This window comes from Cyprinodon variegatus, unplaced genomic scaffold (assembly GCF_000732505.1).
Source record: "Cyprinodon variegatus isolate N-32 unplaced genomic scaffold, C_variegatus-1.0 Scaffold183, whole genome shotgun sequence".
Classification (NCBI taxonomy): domain Eukaryota; kingdom Metazoa; phylum Chordata; class Actinopteri; order Cyprinodontiformes; family Cyprinodontidae; genus Cyprinodon; species Cyprinodon variegatus.
Window position 1 is genome coordinate 542,567 of NW_015150636.1, and position 2,785 is coordinate 545,351.

At 34.3% G+C, this 2,785-nt stretch overlaps 1 protein-coding gene across 1 annotated transcript in view; it reads left to right on the forward strand.

The window, feature by feature from the left end:
* Positions 1–1,368, forward strand: part of LOC107087399 (dual oxidase 1-like) — a 34,831-nt gene extending 33,463 nt beyond the window's left edge. The window contains exons 26-27 of the mRNA XM_015378967.1: positions 733–861; positions 969–1,368. Of these exons, the coding sequence (XP_015234453.1) occupies positions 733–861; positions 969–1,091 (252 nt within the window). The 3' untranslated portion in view covers positions 1,092–1,368. The remainder of the gene's footprint in view (positions 1–732; positions 862–968) is intronic.
* The last annotated feature ends 1,417 nt before the right edge of the window (positions 1,369–2,785 follow it).

Here is a 2,785-nt window from a genome sequence, read left to right on the forward strand (position 1 = left end):
ACTTTTACTTTCGCCCTCTGGGGGGAGCCTCGCTGGAAAATCAACACTGGTTGCATAGAGTACCTTTAAGGAACATTATTTTTCTACAATTCTGGATGATAACTTCCTCAGACTTCATTTTCTTAGTTTTATAACTAATAGTAACAGGGTCAAATTTAACTTTGCATCATTTAAAAAAAAACTATATATTTTGGTATTTGGCGAACAACAGGTTGGGGCAGCACCGTGTCAAACCACATATTAATTGTCTGGATAAAACAGAGTATTTTAATGGTTTTTTTTTTTTTTTTTTTTTTAAATACAAGCTGTAATGAAAATGAGCTTTATTGAAACAAAACTAAGTAATTGAGTAGAAAGTAGAGATGATTGCAAAAAAAAAGGAATAGAAGTAAAAAGTTGTCTAAAATAATTACTTAATATAGTAAAGTATTTGTAGCCAACATTTCTACTGAAGTGATTTAATAAATATTTGTATTTTGTTCCTTAACACCTCTGGCGGCGACCATAGACACTAAGCTGCTTCCAGCTCTGCAAAGCAAGTATTTTATAGATAATTTCTGTCTGAAAGTTGTGAGTTTGATTCCAAAACTCCTGCTAGAAGACATCGTAAGCCAAGTTACCTACCGATCAGTGAACTGATAAATCATAAGTCATTAGGTTTCATTTAATCTTCTTATTAAAGCTGCAGTCTTGTCATCTTATCAAAGCTTTGATGGAATTTCCTCTGTGCAGTATGTTTGTGAGCGCCATTTTCAGAAGGTGTGGAACCGCAGCCTCTTCACCGGCCTGCGCTCCGTCACTCACTTTGGCCGTCCGCCCTTCGTCTCTTTTTTCAGCTCTCTGCAGGAAGTTCACCCCGAGGTGAGACCTGCTTTTATTTCAGATTTCCTTTTATTTTTTGTTTAAATGAACAACCCAGAGAACAATATTTATCCACTCAAGCCTGACGGCTCTTTGTTTTCCTAAAGGTTGGTAAAATCGGCGTATTCAGCTGCGGACCGCCTGGACTGACCAAGAATGTGGAGAAAGCGTGCCAGAAGATGAACAAGAGGGATCAGACCTACTTCCTGCATCACTATGAGAACTTCTGATCAGTTTTAAGCTTTAAATTACTTTAAATTACTGTGTGTTACATCAACCACAGCTTTAATTAGCAATATTTTACTATAAATGAATAATCCACTTGATTAAACATGTTTTCTGTGCAGTTTTCTTCTCTAACCAGGTGATGAAAATCAGGAAAAGGATCATTTTTCATTAAATGTTTCACAATTTAATTTGACTTTACTTATGAAATAAGCAGCGTACTTGTTTGATGTGTATGTAAATGATTTTATGTTATAAATGCTGATAAAATAACCAGTTTTGAACCACAGTTTACTGAATAATCAGTTTCAGTAAAACGGAAATGTATTTGAGGTGATTGTTGTTTTTTTTATTAGATAATTTTTTTTAATCTTTTTTTTGTTTCATTGATTTCAACTTCTAACAAAACCTGAAAAGTTTCATCTGATTTGTGGAAGTTTAATTATGTAAGGACCTGTGAGCTATTGTGCAGCGAAGGCTCTCAAATTTTAGCCGTCGGCTCCTTCTGGTGCAGCTTGATTTTGGACTAGAATTCATCCAAACTCACAAATTAGATTTATTGGTTGACTGATAAGGCAGACTGCTCGACTGTAATGTTAAATTCTCTCACACAGTCTGCAGTTTCTTGTGTGTGTCGTGTAATTATGTGAATTACTCAGCCTTGACGTCCCTCGTCCTGCTTTGCCTATTCACTTCAATAAGCTGAATATTTTTTATGCCTCAATCTGAAGAGTTCAGATCAAGACAGATGGTTGTATAGAGATATTTTAACAGATTAGTCACCAAAAAACAACATTCTAATTTCTTAGAAAGAGTGAAGTAAAATAAATCTTTAGATTTCCATTTATTTAAATGAATAGAAATGGAAACAAGATAAGTAAATAACACTTAGATATTTTACGACTGTTATCAATCAAACATATTTCTAAAAAAACATAAAAGTACATGAGGAGGGGGTTATTGGTCTGTCAGATAATATTAGATTCTTCTTCTACTCCAAACAGACAGCCTAAAGTATATATTTTCTAAACGTAATTGTCACAGCTCAGAACAGAGGACCCAGTATTCAGGCACGTCAGACAGTGGGATTATTCAAAAAGTGTTTATTTAGAAGTGGCAGATCAGATCAGAGTAGAAGCGGCTACAGTGTCTGAGGCAGGAAACTCTGAAGAAAGGAAACACAGGTTAGTGACCAGGTAAATCTTGTTCTCTGTGCCCAGAGAATAAGGCAGGATCCAGCCGATGAACTGCCAACAATACACTGGAAAAAAACAAAATCTAGATGAGTAATTTCTTCTTAAAATTAGTGCATTTGTTCTTGAATTGAGGAGATAAAAGAGACACTTTGCCAATGGAACAAGAGAATTTACATTTAAAATAAGAAAATACAATTGCATTGTCTTATTTCAAGTGCATATTATCTAATTATCTTATTTTAAGAGTAAAAATACTAATTCCATTGGCAAATCATCTTATTTATCTACTCAAATTAAAGGTAAATACACTTTATTCCATTTTCTTTTTTTTATTTACTTCTAGATTGTTTTTTCAGTGCAGGTGATTGTTTTGTACCCGCTTTTACCGCCAATGCTCTATAACCTTCCCTGCTACACTGGAATGAAGTAATTTTTTCTTAAAATATGAGCATTTGTTCTTGGACTGAGAAGGTAAAGGAGACATTTTGCCAATGGAACAAAAC